The sequence below is a fragment of the Aspergillus luchuensis genome, chromosome 2 (genome assembly GCF_016861625.1).
Source record: "Aspergillus luchuensis IFO 4308 DNA, chromosome 2, nearly complete sequence".
Lineage (NCBI taxonomy): Eukaryota > Fungi > Ascomycota > Eurotiomycetes > Eurotiales > Aspergillaceae > Aspergillus > Aspergillus luchuensis.
Window position 1 is genome coordinate 669,771 of NC_054850.1, and position 23,464 is coordinate 693,234.

The following is a 23,464-nucleotide window of genomic DNA, read 5'->3' on the forward strand; positions in this document are numbered from 1 at the left end:
ATCCCAAACTCCTGTCTGAAGACGAGGCTGATATTCTTCCCTATATCTTGTTGCCTATCATGGGCCCTGAGGAATATGATGACGAAGAATCTATGGATATGCTGCCAGATCTCCAGCTGCTGCCGCCCGACAAACAAAGAGACAGCGACACTAGTATCATTGTGACACACCTTGAGACTCTGCTGCTGCTCACCACGACGCGTGAGGGACGGGATAAGATGAGGGCCATCAAAGTATATCCTATAATCCGAGAATGTCACCTCCATGTTGATGACGATGCTGTTCGGGAAGCCTGCGATAGGCTAGTTCAGGTTTTGATGCGGGATGAAGAGGGCGAAGAAAAGCCGCATCCCCCTATCGACAGGAATGTATATGATGATGACCAAAAGGTTGAGGAGTTATTCTAAGGATCTGCATTTGAAAGGTGCGCATGTGTTGTGAGGCATTCGGGAGCCCGTACCAATAGACGAGCCTAGTGGCCTTAATACAAAACATCCTAAAAGTCTTTCAATTCATCTTTTCAAAATCTCTCGATAATGAATTGACCTGTAAGCTTGGGCCGTCGTGTATTGTAGTCTAGACCTGTGACGCTGTTGTCAGACTGAAGTCTAGTCAAACTATTTACTTAAAGTAGTTAGACGGATGCATTTGCTCGCATCGTCGCCCATACTATACATTATGTATATATTTACCTATAAATCCAGCCTGCTTGCTCCAGGCAATTCGCATGATATATCAGACTGAAGATAGATCATACCCACAGTCCGCTTTGTATCCAATACTTCAAAGTATTTCTTTGATCTGTCCAGGCCGAGGTAAAAGGTAATTCGCATAATAGTGATAATGTCCAATAGACACCATAAGGGCTGACAACTTGAGTGAGTTTTTGTAAGAATACAATGTAGCCCACAGTGACATTATCTGAGCAGTGGTAACACCAGACGGAGTATGCCGTTGTACCTTTGTGACGCCACCACCTTTGTCAACAAATGAATGCCCACTTACATAATCACTTTCACTTCAGTCATCTCGCGTCCGCCCGGCTTCACTTCAAGTACTCAACGCCTGAGTAGTTATCTACTCTCGCTCGAGATCTTCATCTTCCACCCGGCACACCGCATGAATCTGACAATCTGACCCTGGCCTTAAGCACAACACTTGCAGCATTCAAGCCAGTTTTCCTCGAAGACTTGCCAAGGCCTTCCCTGACCCCGACAAGTACTACAGAACGTTATTATGACCACACCTACTAATGATCAGGCTCTCAAGACCCCGACGGGGTCGAACGGCCCTCCACCACTGCGCATTCGCCGGCCAAAAGTGGCTGATCCTCTAGTGCGACCCAAGAGGAGACCGGCAATGAGACCCCCAGCTCCAACGTCGGCAGCAAATGGCGCATCAAGAATGCCCAACTCCAGACCAGTCACTTCGGGCCAGCTACCAGGGGCTCGCGCTGAGAAAAGCTTGACCCCAAAGAATGATTTCTCGGCAAACGGTTTCAGCGGCCAGTTGTTGTCTGAGTACGTTGATTACCCCATCGTGACTACAAGACGAGCATTGCGCGAAGGCTTGAAGCACCATATCGCCAGGTTCACCTCGAAAAAGTCCGTCGATCCTCGCGACGAAAGTCAGTTCACTCGTCCCGTTAGACTCCAGCGCCGAGATCCACGAGCTCGGCCGAACGACGCGAACGTCGAGAGAGGCCAACCCAATTCGAAACCTGGCTCCGAACAAAGTACCCAGATGGATGAACTTGAACGCGAGGAGTTGGAGGCTAGAAAAGCAGCTCGTGAAAAAGAGCGCGCAGATAATATGGCCCAAATAGCCCCTTCCGTCGGCTCAGCGCCGAAAAGGCATAATGCTCCCAAACAGAAAACTCAGCAAGTGACTAAAACAGACATGACCCCCGAGGAGATTGCTAGGACCCGGATCAAGTATGAGGAGGCCCTTCCGTGGCATTTGGAGGATTTCGACAACAAAAATATCTGGGTAGGAAATTATGAAGCCGCGTTGTCAGAGACTCATGCAGTCTTTGTGCTTGAGAATACAGGGAAGATGAGAATGATACCGGTTGAGAAGTGGTATCGCTTCAGCGCGAAGAATACATTCAAGGCTTTGACCATAGAAGAAGCCGAGAGACTTATGGCTAAGAAGATCAAAGATCCGCGGTGGTTCATGGAGAAACAACAAGAACAAGCTCAACGGAAGGAACTGGAACAATTTGCCAGGCAACAAAAAGTGTACGCTGGTAAACAGGGAACCCCAGGCGGTGTCGAAGGACTAGAAGCGGATGAAATGGACTTCGAAGAGGATAGATTTGCCGATGATGAGGAGCATGATGATCTTTTCAACGAAGATGAGGAAGCCAAGGCCGCTGAAAAGCGAATCAAGCAAGACCAATTGAAAGCCAATGTGTTTGATCTGAAGAACGAAAAGGACTATGAAGAGGAGGAACTTAGAGAGAAAAGAGAAAAGGAAGCCCGTCGAGTGCTTGGAAAGAAAGTACGGAAGGCCCTCCAGAAAAGGGAAAAGAATTATGATTATAGTAGCGGTTCAGATGTGAACCCTTATTCAGATGAGGAGGTACATTTTTCGTCCTTACCCTTTTCATATGTACATTTGTACAGTATTTTTGTTGTGACGATCTGACATTGGACAGAGCTCGGACGACAGTGAAGCCGAACGACAGAAGGAGGAGGAAGAGGGCAAAGCCGAGGAGGACAAGAACAAGAAAGAGCCCTCAAAAGGCAACCTTACTCCATCAGGTCGCTCACGACACGCCGATCCAGCCAAGAAAGGCTCTGCCGCAGCACCTAGAAAGCGACTAGGGTCTCCTTCTGATGCAAGTGGTACAGATACGTCCCGCAAGAAGGGGAAGAGCAAACATCCGTCTTCCCAGCCGACACCTCAGCCACCATCCCGTCCTATGTCTCCAAGCGCGTCATCATTACCCGTACGTTTTACATTCGTTAAACTGCATTTGTTTCGATTATTGACTCCGCCTAGGTCAGCAAAAAGCGTGTTCGGAATGTGTTAGCAGGCGGCGCGGGATCTGCTAGCGATGTTGACGGCGGGGCTGGATCGGGGGGCGAAATGAGTGAGAGTGGAAAGGTTAAGAAACTAAAGCTCAATCCTCCGTCAGTGGCATCACAGAGTGGGACACCGCAGGGCTCAAGGGCCGGCAGTCCGGCTCCCTTGGGCAGCAAGAGCTTCTCTGGTAGTCGTGCTAGCAGTCCGGAATCTTTGAGGGGTAAGTTATATGATTCTATCGTTCTGTGCACTACGAATCGATTTACTGAGTGGCTGTACACCTGCAGGTCCAACACGCATTTCAACCCCGGGTCCGTCTGGTAGTGCCCAGGGCTTCCCAACACCCGCGGAAATCCATGCTGCTATTCCGCAGTCTGGTATTGGAAGTAGTGATCTGCTTAGAATCTTCCGTCCTCGTATTGGGGAATCCAAAGAGAACCACCGGCGTTTCATAGCAATTGTCAAAGATGTTGGAGTGTACGGGAAAGAAGATAGGCTCCTACGACCTGGTTCACTGAAAGAGACATAAACCGATACATCACTATCATGCAGATCATATGACAGTGTTGTCTCGCACCAACGAACAAAGTGCTTTCGCGAAGCGTGAGCGATCATTGGAAAGACCAGAAAAAGCTTTGCCGTTGCACTGACCTAAAGGAAAATCGCCATGGTTTTGTAGGGGTTGCTGGACAGTGTACAGCTAGCTATAGGGCACAAGAGACAAAGGCGCCACCGGTGTATCTAATCTTAATTCGATAATCTACATAAGTTGAATGCCCTTCGTACCTGTCAAGGCAAAGTGATTTTTTAGGCACGATCGTTGTCAAAGTCTTCGTCATTGTAGCGAAAGAGGCAGCGTCAATTCAGCATCGAGCGAATCGACTTGTGCATAGAATAATGTTGCAAGTAGTAATAAATGCATATGAGCAGGTTGAAATCACCTCAAATCGTAATAGAGTATGTGAAGAAATTTTATCTCTCATTCTCATTCGCACCGTAACAGTTGATTGATACGACTATATTCCTACATCAATCGCCAAGGGTCTGACATATTGAACAGTGATATTAGGGGCAATTTCGAAACACCAGCGCTAGAACAAGACTGAGATTTAGAAACAAACGAACAACAGAACTCCTATATATATTGGAAAATGAATCTACCCCTAGGCATCAGCCACTCCAGTGTTGCGTTCACCATCCTCATATTTCTCCCAGTTGGCTAGGATATGCGCGATTCTGGGAGAGTTGGTGAGTCTGTAAACATCCTCGAAGTACTCCTTAGTGATCTCGAACGGTCTTGCTGTGACGTTCGGGATATATTTGCCGATCAGTTTACTTGGGTCAATAGTAGTCTTGTTGATCTTCTTGAGCAAGAAAGAGCGGAAGGGCTTGACACCAGAGCGAAGGAAGGTGCTGTGGAAGGGCACATCAATGCCTCGGAGAGGAATGGTGGCGAAGCCGCGCTCGAGAGCAATAGGCTTAGGCTTCGACTCTGTCTGCTTGACACACTCTTGGATAATATTGACAAGGTGCGCCTTGACGTCGTCCAAAGACATGCTCTGCATAAGTGCAGGGATGTCAATGTTCTGAGCCTTGAGATAGTTGAGCAGGTTCGTGAGACAGTCGAGTGCCCGAAGCTACAAAGAAGTTAGAACAGAACGCACGATAAGTTGTAGATATAGGGGGAAAGACTCACATCACCGGCAGCAACATATTGCATGTTGGCGACATTGTAGTTGACAATCTCCAGGAGCCAGCCAGTCTCCTCAGAGATGTTCTCCACCACATATTGCAAGGCTTGTTCGTTGAACGTCTTGGAGATTCGGCTCGGGTTGACAGCACACATAGAGTAGTTAGAGCGACCTTGCTCGTCTCGCTCAACAGCAACCTGCATTGTCAAGCCACGATAGAAAACAACAGAGACCAAGCTTTCAATGGGCATGACATCGGCAAGTGCGGCGAGAGCCGAATACTCACCCAGCGAGTGACCTGCAAAGCTGCTATCTCTTTGGACGAGACCCTTGGAACGCATGTCCTCGAAACTTGCCTTCTCCATCAAAGTCAGAGCCGGCTGAGTGAACTGAGTTGCGGAAAGCAGGCCAGAGGGCGAGCGGTAAGTGTAAGACGCCGTATCCTCATCGATCTCCTTGAAGATCTTCTCAGACTTGATGGATCCATCTGCGTTGACGGTTTCAAAGGTCATCGACATGTAATTCTGCCGAATAGCTTTACCACGAGGACCACCAAAGTAGACAGTCAGCTCCTTGGGGTTGTTCTTCACAATGTCGATGATTGAGAGACCGTAGTTCTCTATGAAATGGCGGTCTGCACGATCCCAAACCTCTTTGGCAACTGGGCTGTTGGCGTACAATTCCATACCCATTCCCTGCTCCTGGGATCCCTGGCCGGTGAAGACGTACGACGTGACAGGTTGCTCTACTTCAGCCTCACCAAGGAGAACCTTATCTTCAGTGTCTTTGTTGATGACTTCGACCTTGATGATCTTACGACCAGCGATCATACCAACATGCTGTAACTTGACGGCGATGACATCATTGGGCAAGACCATGCCAACCAGGGACACATGGAAGCCTCGAACGCGGCCAATGTTGTTTTCGGCCGCCCACGTCTCAACATAGCTGCGGACGGCAGCACTCGAGTACATTCCGTGAGTGATAGTACCGGGCAAGTTGGCGTAGCTGGAGAAGACTCGAGATACATGGATGGGGTTGTAGTCGCCAGAGACACGAGCGTATGTTTCGTTGGACGCAGGAGCGCGCAATTCCAAGGCAGTCTTGCCGCTGAGAGGGATGGGGTTCTCAAAGTAGACCGGTTGTTCAATAGACGTTCCGTTGCGCTGAAGGTAGTCGATCACGGGGTTTCCGTGAGAAGTACCGGCTTCATAGTCCACAGACGCCACTTGGATAATCTCCTTAGTGGGGAGCTCGAGGAGTACTTGACCAATTGTCTGGACGTGGCTGAATACAGACTTGTTCTTGAAACGGATCAGACTTTGAAGACGGAAAGTCAAGGTCTGACCCAACAGCTCAACATCAGGGCCGTCCATGCGGAACCATTCCTTCGAGCGAAGGATCGCAACATCCCGACTGGAAGCGAGATGAACCTGCATAGGCACTTCGTCCTTGCGCTGGAAGGTGTTTTCGAAGTCCAGATAGGCTCCACGGTACAAGAATTGACTGGTGACGTGCATAATAGGCTGACCATCTCTTTCAATTGTACCGCAGACTTCAACCATCTTACCAGATTCCTGGTTAATGACAGCATTGATCTGAGCAGTAGTGTCCAGAACATCTCCGACCTTGAGAGGCTGAGCTCCAGGGACCATCTTGAACCCATTGGAAAGGTGAACCAGCTTCAAGAGATCACCATCGATGGTGCGTGGGAAAATAGGCTTAGTGATTGCCTGCCAACCAGCAACAATGGCAAAGTCCATGGGAGCATAGACCTCTTTACCGGGACGGTCAACAAAGGCTTCGCCAGTGTTACCGACTGCATGAACGAAATCAGCAACGGCTTGGGACGTGATAGTGGTACGCCCGCCGCTGAAAGTGGCAGTGGTGGGCGTATCAAATGGAACATCCTTGTTGCCAAACCACACACGGTAGTAGAACTCCTTGATGCGGTCATTGCGGCCGTCCATGACCTCACGGATGGGAGCGTAGCCTGCCTCAGGATGATATGTGAACAAGAAAGTCAAAGGCACAACGCCGGCCTCGGCCGTTCGTCCTTCATACATAGTAAGGCTAATTTGACTCTGCTCGTTCATCTTCACCTCGACTGTCTTGACAAGCTTGCCAGACTGATAAGGTTCTCTCACGATGATAGTCGTCTTTGAAGGATCATCCGGGAAAGAAACTTCAACATACATACCCGGAACGGGCGCAACAATCCGTTTCATCGGGTTAGTCTGGAAACGATGGCCTTGGACAAATACATCGGCCAGGAACATGGCATGCCGCCAGGAATATGACGGTCCAGCAAGGAGACGCAACCAACGGTCCAGATCCGGCAGGTCAGCGGTAGGGGAGGACGACAAGCGGTAGGCGACCTTGTTAGCGTCTTCCGAGATGGTGAGGCCGTCGATGTCCGAATCATCGACATCCTGCTGGAAACGACCTCCGAAGTATTCAATAACAGGCACTCCGCTATCATCGCCGCCGTAGACATCCTTGGTCAAGCTTTCAATATGACCTTGATGAATACCATTCAGGATGTCCGCAACTGGCTCGTCAATGATGTTCGAGAACTTGGCAGCCATCGGACCCTGCAGGATACATGTTCTACCAACGTCCTGACCAACAACCGCCTCAAGGTCTTCGCTTTGCCACAGGGAGTCCTTCTTGAACCAGTACTCGAAGTTCTCATCCAGAGAGGGGACGAACGGCACTGGCTTTTGACCGCGCCGCTGGCAGAGCAATAGGAAGTGCTGGACATCTTGGGCGTTGATCAACTGAGTTGCCGCTTCCGGATAGGCAGCCAGGATGTTGTCAATGGCCGGGTACGGTGTGTTGAGCTCCGAGTAGTTTTGAAGCAGAGACGGTTGACCCTCAGTAGTGGTGAATCGTTCTTCAACTCGACGGATGAAATCGCCGGTCAGCTTCTTCAAAGATTCATCAATCCATCTACTCTCATGCTTGACATACATGAGGTCCACCATGCGGTGAACCACTTCGGTGTAAGTCATGTCTTCCAAGTCGACTGTCTCTCCGGCAGCGTTGCGACCGAACCAAACCTTCTGGAAGTCGTCGTTGAGCTTTTGGATGATGTAGTTCCGAAGCTTCTTGAGCTCGGGGACACGCTTTGCCTTGTCAAGCTTGAAGATCTTCTGGTCCATTTCGTGCCAGAAGAGAACACCTCGAGTGGCCAACTTGTGAATAGGCTCACCCATCTCCGAAAGTACGGTGACAACACCACCTGCCGAGCCCTTGTAAGTCTTCTCCCAGTCCTTGTCGTCGAGACCCGGAGCCTCGGCGATGGCCTTCTTGGCGTTCTTGGATGTATGCGCTTCTTTGGAGATCATCATGCGACTGCCGAACAGGCATCCATCGAAAGGCATAGGCGGGTAACCGAAGCCAGAAGACCAGGTACCAGACAGGTAGGGATAGGTATCTTCCGAGCCGCCGAAACCACTGCCGGCAACCAGAACGATATTCTCGCAGCGCCTAATGCGGCTATACATCTGCAAAATTGGCTGGTGGAAATCTTCGAAGGAGTGATGTCCACCACCACGTCCACCAGTCCATTGCAGGATGATAGGGAACTTCGGATTAGCCTTTGCGATATTGATGACTTGCTGAATTGCATCGACAGAGCCCGGCTTGAAGGCGATGTGCTTGATACCCAGCGTTTCAATGTATTCATTGGCCACCTCGATAGACGGCACACCGGCACCGATGGTCAAACCTTCAATTGGCACACCCTCAGCCCTCAGCCTGCCAATCAGGGGAATCTGCCAAGCCATAGCCCGGGGGTTAACATAGATCAGGTTGATTGTTATACCACGACCAGGGGGGATCGCCTTTTCAATCTTGTTGACGGCCTCGGTCATTGATTTGGCATTGTAATAACCACCGCCAGCAAGTTCAATGTGATAGCCAGCGTTCATGGTCGCAGCAACAAAATCCCATGGAACAGTGGTTGGCGTCATTCCAGCAACCATGATGGGAGGGATGCCTAGCAGTCGACTCATCTTGGTATCAACGAAGGTTTGCCCCACTGCGTTCTTCACGAGACGCGGTCCATATTCCTTAACCCAGTCAATGGCATACTGGACGGAGTGTTCATCGCGATCGAAGAGCTCAGGCTTGTAGCCAACTTCGGCGTTGGTGCCATCCATAGCGCCAGCAAGAACCACGCGGACACCGGTACCATCCTTGTTGCGGTTTGTAAGAACTCCAAGACCGGAGATGCCACCAGGTCCAAAGTCAACGATATGTGTGGCCCCTGAGAAGACAGTTGCCTGCTCCCAATTAACGGCATCGTGAGTGATCATTCGAACCAGGGCGGGAACAACATTAGCTTCACCGGACTTGCTCAGATCACTGCCAGACTTCGTATCGAAAACCGGGATTGCGAGGGACCCGGCAGGGATCTCGATGTCTTCAAGATCTTCCAGAATCCGGTCATATGCCGGGTACAAGTACTGGCTGTGGAACGGAGCGGTGATAGGAAGGAAGCGGTTAACGAAGCGAACTTTACGTTGTGTGTAGGGCACCCGGTTTTGGTCCAAACCTGTCGGAGCCTTGACCTTGCGCAGGCGCAAGTTGAGACCGTAAAGAGAGAGAGGCGGTCCAGTGACAACGAAATTCCGAGCACTGTTGACAAGCGAAATGGAGATATGGCGATCCTCGGGAAGATGCTGGTTCGTAGTGTCAATATGTTCCTGAACGGCAGATCTTGGGAGGTCTCGGATAGACAACATAGGCGTAGGCGTGCCTTCTCCGTTTTCGATCGAATCCTGGAGGACAGACGGGGCAATGGAAGTGCGGGGGTAGGCCTGTTGACTACGGAGACCAATCCAGAAAAGCATCGTCAAGGCATTCTTGGCGGCCTTGTCGAAACTCTCCCAAGTAGAGGCAGAGGCAATTGCAGCAGCTGTTACGACGCCCTGGGAATGGCCAGTGGTTCCACTGAACCTTTCCAGAAGCTCACCGGGCGTTTTGCCCAAGACCTTGCAGGTCACAACAAAGTGCGCCAGCTGAACCAATCCGATCAACGGCAAGCTCACCGGGGCCGACACAAGGTAGTCGGTGTCGGGCTGGGAGTCACGATCCTGAAGCCATTGCATGATATCCAAACCCTTGGAATAGAGCTTGCTGGCTTCGGGCTCATGAGAGAGACTCTGCAGCAATTCCGCGGACGAAGTGATAAGATCGTCGACGAAGGAAGGGTAAGTGGTGTAGATTTCTCTCAGCTCATCAAAGTACTCTTCGATATTCCCTTGTCCTCCGAAAACCGAGTAGATGCTCGCCTTCTCGTCCGAGGCAGCTCGGAACAATGCGGAGTCGTAGGGCTTAAGAGGGCGACCAACTGCTGTTCTCCCAGCATAGTAAGCCTGAACGACAGTGACCTTCTTGGAGGTAATGCCGGGTAGGCTGGCAGCAACAGCATGGACGTCATTGCCCCTCATAAAGGCGCGTTCAAACTCGTTCAGAGCCAGCTTCAGAACCTCCACATAAGTTCCACTTGCATCATCCTCGCCTTCTTCAACTTCATGTGCAACATGTCCGATGTATCTAGCCACCAGTTCCGGAACTGAGGAAGGCTCATCATCCTGAGCAAGCTCGTCCGTCGGCTGTGGTAAAGAAGCTGTAAAGGTATCCTTCAATTGCGACGCATGGAAATGAAGGGAGGTCGGCACAAGGAAGGAGAATTCGAGTGACCCATGTGTGAGAATAAGGGGCCTCAACGATTGTGACGAGCGAGGGGTATTAATGCCCGTCTGGGGGCCAGTGGACGTTCCGTACATCTCGTGGTCTCGTGTATGTCTCTATTGGTTTGGTCTGAAATAACGCAATTGAAAGCCAAGCAATGGCGAAGGTATTATCAACAAGGATATATCGAGAGACTCTGTTATGTATAAGCGTTATGCAAGACCCTAGAAATTTTTGAGGAAGGAATGATATTGCAATGGCAAGGCTCTGAATGATGGGGTAGGAAAGGCACTTGCGGGGAAGAAATCCGGAACGAAAACACTTAAATTTTTTTTCTTTCTTTCCCAAGGATGGGAGTGCAAGAAGTTGAGTGAAGGTTATGAACAATTGAATCAACTGTTCCCGGGGTATCCTACCTAATTCTATCACGGATGGGTCTTTTCCTTCGAACAATACTTGATCAAGTCTGGCCGAGTGTCATCGACTGGTCCACCGTCCACCGATGAGAAGATAGCGGTGTAATGAGGTTATGGGCAAGTTTTAGAGGAGGAAAAATATTACAATATGGAAAAAACGGTAAAATAGATATGAAGAACAAAATGAAGAAGGATGACAATAGAAGGGGAAAAAAGGGAGAGAAGGTGGACTGGTACAGACTGGAGTGGACGGGGTGAACCAGACCTTAATTGGTACAAAAAAAAAGCTGTTCACCACATCCAGGCGATATTTTATTATTACACGTGCAGAGATAGGTGTGGCACTCACACAACGCTGCCCACACAACCAAGCAACCACAACCACAACACACTCTGTTGAACCGGCCGAGCGGAGGCAGAATTCCGCCGGCTTGGGCTGGTTGAATGGGAACTGACCGGATTAGGTATGGTGGGCAAGAGGATCTCCCCAAAGGTCCAAAATGGTTGGGCTGGCCCGTAGGGTTGGATATGACAATACCTGACCAGTGACCACCAATGTAGTACCCTCCCACTCTACCCGAGTTAGTCCAGTACTCATAACTACTCCGTCTATCTATCTATCTATATATCCATGCACCGGATTCTCAACGCCTGCCTGGCAGCCACAAAGTGTGCAATGTAGGTAGTAAATTGCAATTGTACTTACTGGTTGTAGTAGCATTAAGGTAGCGTACCTACCCGCATTATACATGTATACCTTGCATTTTAAAAAGAAAATCTATAGGAGCTCTGAAAGACCTAGCTACTCCCTCCATCAATGGCCATATATGCGCACCATAGTCTACATCGAGACAGATAATATGCTAAGGTAAAAGTATTAGTCCCTTCATAACACGTATTTGAGATGTATCTAGCCCCGTTTCTAGTTTGAACGTAGTCGCTTATACTGCTCTCACATTTATTACTTATGCAAGGACGTCTACTGGGAAATGGGGACCCAAGATCGGTTCAACTATAATGGGCCAATCAATGCTACTCGAATGTTATCATAGTAGTACTCACTGAAATTGACGAGTGGCATATACTACTAAGTCGATCAAAGAAGTACTACTTCCGTGGTACACTGTTGTCAATGATCGCCTAGCTGTCACTGGTTGAGGCATTCCGTTTCATACTTCTTGAAGCCAAGATGTAGATTAGTACTTGCTACACATTTCCCAACCACTTTACCATCTAATTAACTCCGAGATCTCCAATTTCTAAACTCCAGATAGTATGTATGTAAAGCCAGAAAATGCTGCTGAGTGACTATACAAAGGCACCTATGATGAACAGGCACTACTTAGTAGATAGAGATAAGTAACTACTACTAGTATTGTAGAGGGTATACTTTGTATTCATGGAGTGTAGGTATCAGCTAAGTCATTTATTACGCGTGGGTAATGAGAAAAAAAATTACGGAGCCAGGTTAGCTCAACTTATGATTTGGTTTGACTCCAACTTCCATATTTCCGTTTATCATGATTATTATTATTATTATTATTATCACCATCATGGACTCTCATTGGAGGGGAGAAGAAGTTCTACCCTGTTCCATTCCAATTTAATGGCTGTTTCCATGAGTTGTTCCCCAAAACGTCCCTCCTGGAGTACATCCATACTCCGTACTCCGTACCGCACGAAAGTAATCTCCCGCCCCAACACTCACCAAAAGCTTCTAGTCCAAAATCCCATCCACCCATAACTCTGTAAGCCCTCTTCTGTCGGTGCATAGATAGTATCTTCCAATCTCCCTATTTCGTCTAATAGAAATTCATAATTCTACTATTTTATTTTTTTTTATTGTGATTTTTTTTTGTCCCCTATCCCATCCACTTTTCTTTGGGACATCTCGGTCCCAGGGCATCGGCGAATTCTCCCCACTGCCAGTGGCTCCAGGCTGGGGTGAGTACTCTTAATTCCCACCTCTAACAACTTTTTTTCCCTTCCGTTCCAGCATCTTTTTTCCGCTGGCTGGTTGTATGTGCGGTTCAACCAGGAGCCAGAAAACAACTTCTTCTTTCCAAGTAATTATTTCTTTATTTTGCTGACTGATTCTTGTTCAATTAGAACTGAAACTGTTCAACCATCATCACCTTATATTATCAGTTTAATTATATTCTTCTTCTCTTACCCTAAGCCTCATCACTCGATTTCCCTACCGTTGGCCGCTGTTCTTCCTGGATTATCACTCGAGCCGGTTTTTCCAGTCGTATCTTCCCCCCCACCAAGTCTGTCGCAATTTCCTGATACTGCGACCGCTATTCTTGAACCGCACCGGGGCTCTTTTCTATACTCTTGCTATTCTATTACCTAGTCTCCTTCAATATGCGGCCCGAAATCGAGCAGGAGCTGGCTCACACTTTGCTGGTTGAACTTCTGGCCTACCAGTTCGCTTCACCGGTGAGATGGATTGAGACCCAGGATGTCATTCTCGCAGAGAAGAGGACAGAGCGAATTGTGGAAATCGGTCCCGCAGACACACTGGGTGGTATGGCGAGACGGACCCTCGCATCAAAATATGAGGCATACGATGCTGCTACTTCCGTGCAGCGTCAAATACTTTGCTACAACAAAGATGCGAAGGAGATCTATTACGATGTTGATCCCGTGGAGGAAGAAGAAGCGCAACCATCGGCAGAGCCTGCGGCCGGTGCCCCTGCTGCTGCTGCTCCTGCTGCTGCTCCTGCCGCTGCTGCTCCCGCGGCTGCTGCTCCACCTAGTGCCGGCCCTGCAGCAGCAATTGAGGACGCACCGGTTACGGCAGTGGATGTGCTGAGGACTCTGGTCGCGCAGAAGTTGAAGAAGAGCTTGTCGGATGTGCCCTTGAGTAAAGCCATCAAAGATCTGGTTGGAGGTATGTATTTGCCATCTCATCCGCCTCCACATCATTGCAAATGGATATTAATTTGGTTCCCTTTCACTACCAGGTAAATCCACTCTGCAGAATGAAATTTTGGGAGATCTCGGAAAGGAATTCGGTTCGACGCCCGAGAAACCGGAAGACACACCTCTGGACGAGCTAGGCGCATCTATGCAGGCGACATTCAATGGACAACTCGGCAAGCAGTCCTCATCCCTCATTGCTCGCCTGGTCTCGTCGAAGATGCCCGGTGGCTTCAACATTACCGCAGTTCGCAAATACCTTGAGACAAGATGGGGTTTGGGATCTGGTCGTCAAGATGGCGTCCTTCTCCTTGCTCTCACTATGGAGCCACCCTCCCGTATTGGCTCCGAGGCTGAGGCCAAGTCGTACCTTGATGATGTTGCCAACAAATACGCTGCCAGCGCCGGCATCAGCCTTTCGGCACCGGCAGCTGGTGGTGATAGCGGGGCAGGTGGTGGCGGCATGCTTATGGATCCGGCCGCCATTGATGCCTTGACCAAAGACCAACGGGCATTGTTCAAGCAGCAGCTGGAGATAATTGCGCGTTATTTGAAGATGGATCTACGCGCCGGTCAAAAGGCTTACATCACTTCTCAGGAGTCTCAGAAAACATTGCAGGCCCAGCTGGACCTTTGGCAGGCCGAGCATGGCGATTTCTATGCTTCTGGTATCGAGCCGGCTTTCGATGCCCTGAAAGCACGCGTGTATGATTCTTCTTGGAACTGGGCCCGCCAGGATGCTCTGAGCATGTACTACGACATCATTTTCGGCAGGCTCAAGGTCGTGGATCGTGAGATTGTGAGCCAGTGCATTCGCATTATGAACCGTTCAAACCCACTGCTTCTTGAGTTCATGCAGTACCACATTGACAACTGCCCCACTGATCGGGGTGAAACTTATCAGTTGGCCAAGGAACTTGGTGAGCAACTCATCGAAAACTGCAAGGAAGTCTTGGGTGTCGCCCCTGTGTACAAGGATGTCGCTGTGCCCACCGGACCCCAGACTACTGTCGATGCCAGAGGAAACATTGGGTACAAGGAGGTTCCCCGGGCTAGCGCTCGCAAGTTGGAACACTACGTGAAGCAAATGGCGGAGGGAGGCCCTATCTCCGAGTACAGCAACCGCACGAAGGTCCAGAATGATCTCCGCAGTGTCTACAAGTTGATCCGCAGACAACATCGCTTGTCCAAGTCATCGCAACTTCAGTTCAATGCGCTCTACAAGGAAGTTATTCGTGCTCTCAGCATGAATGAGAACCAGATCATGCCCCAAGAGAACGGTTCTGGCAAGAAGACCGGCAGGAATGGTGTCAAGCGCAACGGCAGCCCCCGCGCAGGTAAAGTGGAGACCATTCCCTTCTTGCATCTCAAGAAGAAGTCCGAACACGGCTGGGATTACAGCAAGAAACTCACCGGTGTTTACCTGGACGTATTGGAATCTGCCGCACGGTCAGGTCTCACCTTCCAAGGCAAGAACGTCTTGATGACAGGCGCAGGTGCAGGTTCCATTGGAGCGGAAGTGCTGCAAGGCCTGATTAGTGGTGGCGCCAAGGTCGTTGTCACGACAAGCCGATACTCTCGTGAGGTCACTGAGTACTACCAAGCCATGTATGCCCGCTATGGTAGCCGTGGCTCTCAGCTTGTTGTGGTGCCTTTCAACCAAGGTAGCAAGCAAGATGTGGAAGCACTTGTCGACTATATCTACGACGCAAAGAAGGGTCTCGGCTGGGATTTGGACTTCGTTGTTCCATTTGCCGCCATTCCTGAGAATGGACGTGAAATTGACTCGATTGACTCGAAGTCTGAACTGGCTCACCGCATCATGTTGACAAACCTCTTGCGACTTTTGGGTTGCATCAAGACACAGAAGCAGAGCAACGGTTTTGAAACCCGTCCCGCTCAAGTCATCCTCCCCTTGTCTCCTAACCATGGTACTTTCGGAAACGATGGTCTGTACTCTGAGTCTAAGCTGGCTTTGGAAACCCTCTTCAACCGCTGGTATTCAGAGAACTGGAACAACTACCTGACCATTTGTGGTGCTGTGATTGGATGGACTCGGGGTACAGGTCTCATGAGCGGCAACAACATGGTTGCCGAAGGTGTTGAGAAGCTCGGTGTCCGTACCTTTTCCCAGCAAGAGATGGCCTTCAACCTGCTTGGTCTCATGGCGCCTGCGATCGTCAACCTGTGTCAGCTCGACCCTGTCTGGGCCGACCTTAACGGTGGTCTCCAATTCATCCCTGACCTGAAGGACCTCATGACCAAGCTTCGCACGGAAATCATGGAGACAAGTGATGTTCGCCAGGCAGTCATCAAAGAGACTGCAATCGAAAACAAGATCGTCAATGGAGAGGATAGTGAGGTCCTCTATAAACGGGTGATCGCTGAGCCCCGTGCCAACATCAAGTTCCAGTTCCCTAATCTGCCTAACTGGGAGGAGGATGTGAAGCCACTTAACGACAACCTGAAAGGCATGGTCAACCTGGACAAGGTCGTGGTGGTCACCGGATTTTCGGAGGTCGGACCCTGGGGTAACTCTCGCACACGCTGGGAGATGGAGGCTTACGGCAAATTCTCCCTTGAAGGATGTGTGGAGATGGCATGGATCATGGGTCTTATCAAGCACCACAACGGTCCACTGAAGGGTAAGGCCTATTCAGGATGGGTCGACGCGAAGTCTGGGGAGCCCGTGGATGATAAGGACGTGAAGCCGAAGTACGAGAAGTTCATCCTTGAACATTCTGGTATTCGGCTTATCGAGCCCGAATTGTTCAAGGGTTATGATCCCAAGAAGAAGCAGCTGCTCCAGGAAATTGTCATCCAGGAGGACTTGGATCCGTTTGAAGCTTCGAAAGAGACCGCAGAGGAATTCAAGCGTGAGCATGGCGAAAAGGTGGAGATCTTCGAATTGCCAGAGTCCGGCGAGTACACTGTGCGTCTGAAGAAGGGAGCCACTCTCTTGATCCCGAAGGCCCTTCAGTTCGACCGCCTTGTTGCTGGCCAGATCCCTACTGGCTGGGATGCTAAGAGATACGGTATCCCTGACGATATCATCGAACAAGTTGACCCAGTCACGTTGTTCGTCCTTGTCTGCACTGCTGAGTCTATGCTTTCAGCTGGTATTACCGATCCGTATGAATTCTACAAGTATGTCCACCTGTCTGAGGTCGGAAACTGCATCGGCTCGGGTATCGGTGGTACCCACGCGTTGCGGGGAATGTACAAGGACCGCTACCTGGACAAGCCTCTTCAAAAGGACATTCTGCAGGAATCTTTCATCAACACTATGAGTGCCTGGGTTAACATGCTTCTCTTGTCCTCAACTGGCCCGATCAAGACTCCAGTCGGAGCTTGCGCCACTGCGGTCGAATCCGTTGACATTGGTTACGAGACGATCGTGGAAGGAAAGGCTCGTGTCTGCTTTGTTGGAGGATTCGACGATTTCCAGGAAGAAGGATCCTATGAATTCGCCAACATGAAGGCGACCAGCAATGCCGAAGATGAGTTTGCCCATGGTCGCACCCCGCAAGAAATGTCGCGGCCCACCACTACCACTCGTGCTGGATTCATGGAGTCTCAGGGTTGCGGTATGCAACTCATTATGAGTGCCCAGCTTGCTCTGGACATGGGTGTACCGATCTATGGTATCATTGCGCTGACCACCACGGCTACCGACAAGATTGGTCGCTCTGTTCCCGCACCCGGTCAAGGAGTTCTCACCACCGCGCGCGAGAACCCTGGCAAGTTCCCATCTCCTTTGCTGGACATCAAGTACCGTCGCCGTCAGCTTGACCTGCGTAAGAAGCAGATTAAGGAATGGCAAGAATCTGAGTTGTTGTACCTCCAGGAAGAAGCCGAGGCTATGAAAGCCCAGGCCGCGGATGAATCTTTCGACGTCTCTGGCTACCTTCACGAGCGCGCTCAGCACATTGAACGCGAAGCTATCCGCCAGGAGAAGGATGCCCAGTTCAGCCTTGGAAACAACTTCTGGAAGCAGGATTCACGTATCGCTCCTCTCCGTGGTGCTCTCGCCACCTGGGGTCTGACTGTTGATGATATCGGTGTCGCCTCATTCCACGGTACTTCTACTGTCGCTAATGACAAGAACGAATCGGACGTCATTTGCCAGCAAATGAAGCACCTGGGTCGGAAGAAGGGCAACGCCCTTTTGGGTATCTTCCAGAAATATCTCACTGGACATCCCAAGGGTGCTGCTGGTGCCTGGATGTTCAACGGCTGTCTTCAGGTTCTTGAAAGTGGTCTGGTTCCTGGCAACCGCAACGCTGATAACGTCGACAAGGTGATGGAGAAATTCGACTACATCGTTTACCCAAGCCGCAGCATCCAGACTGACGGTATCAATGCCTTCTCTGTCACTTCATTTGGTTTCGGCCAGAAGGGTGCACAGGTTATTGGTATTCACCCTAAGTACCTCTACGCAACCCTGGATCGGGCACAGTACCAGACCTACAAGGCCAAGGTCGAGGCGAGACAGAAGAAGGCATACCGCTTCTTCCACAACGGCCTGATCAACAACAGCATCTTCGTCGCTAAGGATAAGGCTCCTTACGAAGATGCCCAGCAGAGCAAGGTCTTCCTCAACCCTGATTACCGTGTGGCTGCCGACAAGAAGACCTCGCAACTCAAGTTTCCTGCCCAGCCTCCCAAGGCTGATGATAAAGGACTTGAGAGCACAAAGACTATGATCGAGTCACTGGCTAAGGCTAATGCTTCTGAAGACTCGAAGGTCGGTGTGGATGTGGAGAACATCGAAAGTTTCAATATTGAAAATGAAACCTTCATCGAACGGAATTTCACCGCAAGCGAGCAAGAGTACTGCCAAAAGGCAGCGTCTCCTCGATCATCCTTTGCCGGACGCTGGAGTGCCAAGGAAGCTGTTTTCAAGGCCTTGGGTGTCAGCAGCAAGGGCGCAGGTGCCCCTCTCAAGGACATTGAGATCTCCAGTGACTCAACCGGGGCTCCCGTCGTCAATGTAAGTATTACTTTGCAACTGCCCCGCCGATAGGAAATCCCGACTAACTTGCTATCCAGCTTCACGGTGCTGCAGCTGAAGCTGCCAAGCAGGCTGGCGTCAAACAGGTCAGCGTCAGCATCAGCCACAGTGATACCCAGGCAGTCGCGGTCGCGGTCTCCAAATTTTAATGCGCTTGATGAGGAATAATGGCCTGAATTTATGTCATGTACCTTGAGTGTAATCTATCATGTCTCTTTCCTAGCCTCGTTAGACAGTATTAGATTGTCAATACATAACGTGTTTGATTCCAATGCTTGCTCAAGTGTTCACTTATCATTGTCTCTTCTTCATGTTTATTTGCACTGCTTCGTTCCGATAAGCAAATTAATACGTGGCTTGCTGACCTCACAGCGAACACCTCAACTCTTACTCGGTTGTATTCCCACGGCGACTTAGAAGAGTGTATTGAATCCATAATGGACAAATTCTCAAAGCTTACACGGGTAAACTTCAAGCCTAGTTAAGGTACTATTAAGTAATGCAATGACAATTGAAGTGCAGTTATGATGGATGATAGCTATCTACAACTACACTAGATAAATGCGCAATTCAGTGTTCTACTTGCCTCCGGATGCTCGGCTCAAAGGACCCCAGTTCTCACGAGGATTTATCTGGTACCGCACCAGCCGCTTCTTGGCCGTCTCCCTGCCCAATGCCTCATCGAATACAACCTCCAGCGTGCTAGGGTGCGGTCTGCCTGTACCATTGGGACTACGGGGAGGCTTTGTGTCCTGGGGGCCCTTCTGCGTTGTTCCCGGCTGTTCACGCTGGGGATCAGATTCTCTTCTCTTCCTTCCAAACGCTTGACGGGCACCGGAGCGATACAAGGCAGCTTCAATCTTGGTAACCATATCTTTGACATCCTTTGCCTCTTCTGTGACTGCCTGAAGCTCGGTCTTGAGAAGTGCCAGAGACGGGTCTTCCCCCTCACAGCCTTGAACGTTCTCCCGGCTCTTGGACATAATGACAGCGCCGGGACTACCGGGCTTGAGGGCGCCTTCTCTGATGGGAGACTTCTGCCTCACCCATTCCCTCATTATCTCCCAGATCACCTCCCAAGGAGCATCGGTACGAATTGTATTCGGTCTGGCGTGGCTACGGGTTGACCGGTAGCCTAGGTGTCGAATAGCCCCACGCATGGCATCAATGGAAATCGTGGATGTATGCAAGACTTTGGATAAGGCGCTGAGACTGAAGTAGAAGGGGTATTCTTCCCGGGCGGCGGGGTCGAGCCGTGGGATGATTGCAGAATACTCGTTCACGGGGATATCCCCACCGACTGTGCCAGGAGGTGTCTGATTGGCTTCGTCACTAGATATTTCTAGATTCAGATCTTCTTCCATTGCTGTGGTCAACATTCCCTCGATCCGGTCAATGGTGTGATACACGTCCCTATCTGCCTGGGGAAGCATATCAAGGATCCTGCGGATGAAGTGAGCATTATGAAGAGGACCAGCCCACATAGGACCGCTGAGGTGAGTCCTAGAGCCACAATGGCCACAACGACTATCTGCTACCGGACCCTGAGCGAAGCCGAAGTGATAGAACGGATTTCCTTTCTTGTCCAGCTTCTGTTTCGTCTGGGTTATAGGCTGAGTCGACCAAGCGCCACAGCCAGCATCGCAGTTGTAGACCATCATCATGTTCCCGGATATATACTTGACTTCAGCTGGGGAGCGATGGACACGGACGAACACTCGGGCATAAAAATCGATCGATAGGGACAGAAGTGGCTCAATCGCGAGTCCATATTTCGCAGCGGAGGCTGCAAGCCCGTGCAGAATCAGACGCAGGCCACCTTCGTGGCAATGCGGTCCTTTCACTGGAATTCCGCCATATAGAGCGAACGACTTCTCGGGATACCCGTACGAGGCCCAGACACCTGCATCGGTACAGGTCACACAAAGAAGGCCGCCATCCTTGACTCCCTGGACCGCAGCATCCATGAACGGTGCAGCAGAGCCGTAAGGGTCCAGATCAATCACGTCAAATTTTCCTAGGTGGTTCTCGACAGTTGGGGTGTTGGCTTGTTGGTTTAAGAGACTGTACATGTAAGCGCGCGCATCCCCGGTGTTAGGACGGATCTTTTCGCCGAGACTATTGTATTTGATGTTCGTCTTCATGGATTCAATTGCCGAGGGTGACAGGTCGTTTGCGACGACGCAAGAGGTGAAAGGTATCTCCGAAGCATATCGCAGGGCACGCAGACCCGTAGCCGAGAGGGCGTCTAAAATCGTAAAAGACGGCGCCGTGTCCTGCTCTGCCTGCTGTGCTGTAGTCGGATTCCCTTGGCCTTGAGTCTGATCTTCCGTTTGTTCCTTGACATCGACCTCTTCTCTCTTGCGCTTCTTGCCCTTCGCTAAGTCGCTCGCCGCAGCCTTTTGCTTCCTCTTCTCGGCCTTCTGTTTCTTCAGGGCCAGCAAATGCTCCCCATATGCGCGAATGGCAAGGACACTAAGGTCCCGGTTGAACTGTTGGATAGGGTTGTAGAAGACTGATTGCGATTGCTCGTCAGCTTTGCGATCCCTTTTCGTACCGGGAGCCTGAGCCGGGGGGTTCAGAATGTACGCCAATCCTTCCTTCACTGCTCTGTACTCAGTGCCGTCATACTGTATCAATTGTTCAGCCATCTCCGCAGCCGATGAGCGGGTAGAGTAGACTCGGCGGAGTGGCGGGCGTTGTTGGAATCCTAGGGCGGTGCAGCGGGCAATTGCGCGATGGCTGCGGAGTCTAAAGTGGACTGAGAGGGCACGATAAAGGACACCAAGGTGTGCGCTCATGGACCCGGACTTTGGAAATTGACCTGGTGGTGACTTGGCTATGGGCTAGGCAATAGATGAACAGCAAGCAAGTCCTTCGTCTTTTTTTCTGCTTGTCGGGAAACTTTTTTTTGACTTCCGCCCGCCAATCTTTCCGATCAGCTAAGCACGGACCAACTCCCTACTATCTAACCACATAAATGTCATAACTATAAACTCAATTCGTTCCCCTCTTCACTTTCTATCAGAGCTGTCATTAACATTAATTCTTGCTTCTTGCTTATTATACAATCATATCGGCCGTTACTCCCGTCCTTGAAGTATTATGTGTTGAAGCACTAACCGCTAGACCAAGAATGATATATTGCGTCTAGTCAGCCAGGCGACGGAGAGAGATGTGTCCCCAAACTATGTTTGTCAGAATCAATTGGGTCAGAGCCAGGACCCAATAACGGGGACCTGACTATAGATTTCATTCCATCCCTTGGCCTCCCAGCCATAACCTTGCCCCGTACGCCCGATGATGCCCAGGGCGCCTGCAAGCCATATGGATGCTCCCACCGCGGCAATGCCGTTGACCGTCCACCACATCTTCCTCTGTCGGCGGAGTCGTTGCTCACTTTCCGAGGCTCCCAGATAACCCTCTAGGGAGCCCTTTTTTCGGTCACGTTCTTTCCGGACCGTTGTCACTCTCCAGCCCATCCATGCAGCCCAGCCGCCGACGAAGTGCCACACCCCAACGGCGACGAATAACAGATAGTATAGATTCCAGAGTGCGGGGGCCCGTGCAAAGCCGTGGGCCACATAACCCAGCCCGACTCCTGAGCTTCCCCCATCGACCATTAATGGAGTGATGCGGTTGACGAGCACATGGGCGCCAAGTAACGGAACCAACGAATATCCTAACCGAGCTTGGAGACTCATCCGAGGCCAAAACGTCAACGAGTGTCTCTGTGACCTTGTCTCGGCACCATAGAGTCGCGCCCGCCGTGCGGAACGAATGTTGCGCAAAGCAATTCCGGATGCAATATGAATCAGAACAGGCGCAGTCAGGACGAGATGTTCGAGGCCCGGAGATTGATAGACGGGTCTGGTGAGAAGTAGGAAGCTCTCGCTATCGGGTACGGATCGAGTAGCCAGAGGGATGAGAGAGGTATTGGCCCAATGCAATGCAAGGAATAGGGTTGGCGGATACGTCGAGTATCGTTGGAAGGCAGACACTGGAGATATTGAGGTCATTGTTAGCTCCTAGGAACAACGTATATTCTTGCCATTATCACAATAGCTTGCATATACTTAGCCATACACCAGGAATCCCAACTGTGTCCGCGAAGACCTAACTTGAGCGATGAGAACCGACCACCCCCGGCGATGGGCTCGCGTGCCGATGGCGGACTTGGTTCTCTGGGGAAGTATTCACCAGATTCGAGGTCTGGAAACTCATCTTGAACTGGCGATGGGTCTAATTCTTGCATTGAAAATATGGAGCGCGTTTCGATATCCTCTGGTTTGGATGGCATGCTTTCTTTCGAGGCAGCCATGGCTCAAAAAACAGCACCGGGCCACCAGGTGCTATGTTATATATGTCCACGCCAGGAGCCAGAATTAGGGCTGGTCAGCTATTCCAATCAAACCGGCTGCGATGGGGGTTGTCTGGATTCAGAGCATGGTCGTTTGAACAATAATTCCTCGCTGTGATTTGGGGCAGCAGGTTTCCTTGGAACTTGATCTCATCGACACTTTCTTGGTAAAGAACTGCTAGGCGATGATCCTCCGTATTAGAGGCTTCATGATTGGCCCGTTATGGTCGACCTCCGTAGTCACGGTATTGCACCGGTATTGACGGTATCTAATCGAACCCCAGTTCAAGCTCCTCTTCCGCAGGCGGTGGTTTTCATTCGGCAG

At 50.5% G+C, this 23,464-nt stretch overlaps 5 protein-coding genes across 5 annotated transcripts; 2 read left to right on the forward strand and 3 right to left on the reverse strand.

Moving 5' to 3' along the window:
• Positions 1-1,236: 1,236 nt before the first annotated feature.
• AKAW2_20201S (transcription factor IIF subunit TFG1) lies at positions 1,237-3,559 on the forward strand (the record flags this gene model as incomplete). Its single annotated transcript, XM_041684888.1, has 4 exons — positions 1,237-2,583; positions 2,660-2,953; positions 3,007-3,250; positions 3,318-3,559. 4 exons carry the CDS (start codon positions 1,237-1,239, stop codon positions 3,557-3,559), a joined length of 2,127 nt encoding a protein of 708 aa, XP_041539027.1.
• A 634-nt stretch (positions 3,560-4,193) lies between these two features.
• FAS1 (tetrafunctional fatty acid synthase subunit FAS1) lies at positions 4,194-10,519 on the reverse strand (the record flags this gene model as incomplete). The annotated part of the gene is made up of 2 exons (XM_041684889.1): positions 4,194-4,667; positions 4,727-10,519. 2 exons carry the CDS (start codon positions 10,517-10,519, stop codon positions 4,194-4,196), a joined length of 6,267 nt encoding a protein of 2,088 aa, XP_041539028.1.
• A 2,688-nt stretch (positions 10,520-13,207) lies between these two features.
• FAS2_1 (trifunctional fatty acid synthase subunit FAS2) lies at positions 13,208-18,928 on the forward strand (the record flags this gene model as incomplete). Its single annotated transcript, XM_041684890.1, has 3 exons — positions 13,208-13,736; positions 13,810-18,758; positions 18,818-18,928. The coding sequence occupies 3 exons, from the start codon at positions 13,208-13,210 to the stop codon at positions 18,926-18,928; spliced, it is 5,589 nt and encodes a 1,862-aa protein (XP_041539029.1).
• Positions 18,929-19,357: 429 nt separating this feature from the next.
• On the reverse strand, positions 19,358-21,580 carry TRM1 (tRNA (guanine26-N2)-dimethyltransferase; the record flags this gene model as incomplete). The annotated part of the gene is made up of 1 exon (XM_041684892.1): positions 19,358-21,580. The coding sequence occupies one exon, from the start codon at positions 21,578-21,580 to the stop codon at positions 19,358-19,360; it is 2,223 nt and encodes a 740-aa protein (XP_041539030.1).
• A 411-nt stretch (positions 21,581-21,991) lies between these two features.
• On the reverse strand, positions 21,992-23,100 carry AKAW2_20205A (MCP1 family protein; the record flags this gene model as incomplete). Its single annotated transcript, XM_041684893.1, has 2 exons — positions 21,992-22,779; positions 22,866-23,100. 2 exons carry the CDS (start codon positions 23,098-23,100, stop codon positions 21,992-21,994), a joined length of 1,023 nt encoding a protein of 340 aa, XP_041539031.1.
• Between the last annotated feature and the right edge of the window lie 364 nt (positions 23,101-23,464).